General features: G+C 46.7%; 1 protein-coding gene across 1 annotated transcript; it reads left to right on the top strand.

Annotated features, from left to right (window-relative positions):
- Nucleotides 1-51: 51 nt before the first annotated feature.
- LOC106941026 (hyaluronidase-2-like) lies at nucleotides 52-618 on the top strand (the record flags this gene model as incomplete). The annotated part of the gene is made up of 1 exon (XM_015023945.1): nucleotides 52-618. A coding segment is annotated over exon 1 (567 nt), but the record flags the coding sequence as incomplete, so codon positions are not given.
- Nucleotide 619: the final 1 nt, after the last annotated feature.

Below are 619 nucleotides of genomic sequence, written 5' to 3'. Positions count from 1 at the left end.
ATAGTTTTTTTGTCTTTTGGAAACAGAGGAGTGAAGGTCGGTGGCACCACCATGAGGACTGTATACCCTTCTTTCCTCTCTGCAGTTGACCGACTGTCCTGGTTGCTCTTTGCTCTGTTTACATCATGGATAGTCCTGGGTTCAGCAGACACAAAGCAGACAAGCTGGCCATTACACCCCAAGAAGCCAGTTATTATTGTCTGGAACGCTCCCACTCAGGACTGTGAGACACAAGAACGTGTTAAGTTATCATTAGACCAGGTTGACATAGTGTCATCCCCAGCTCAGGGCGTTGTCGGGCAGGCTCTCACATTGTTCTATAAGGACAACCTCGGGATTTATCCTTATTATGACACTAAAGACACAGAAGTGAATGGGGGCCTTCCACAAAGTGTCAGTCTCTCTCAGCACCTTGAAAAAATGTCTAAGGATCTAGATACATACATACCAGACCACCAGGCTAAAGGTGTGTCTGTCATTGACTGGGAGGAATGGCGCCCCTTGTGGATCCGAAACTGGTCTGCCAAAGATATCTATAGAAGGAAATCACGTGAGCTGTTGGCCAAAAAGAACTCTACATTGACTCAAGGGCAAGTGGCGACTGCTGCAAAAGAAGAAT

This window comes from Poecilia latipinna, unplaced genomic scaffold (assembly GCF_001443285.1).
Source record: "Poecilia latipinna isolate Pla-1442-1.1 unplaced genomic scaffold, P_latipinna-1.0 Scaffold3467, whole genome shotgun sequence".
Taxonomy (NCBI): Eukaryota; Metazoa; Chordata; class Actinopteri; order Cyprinodontiformes; family Poeciliidae; genus Poecilia; species Poecilia latipinna.
Note: the sequence above shows the minus strand (reverse complement) of the source record. Positions and strands in the feature narration are given on the sequence as shown.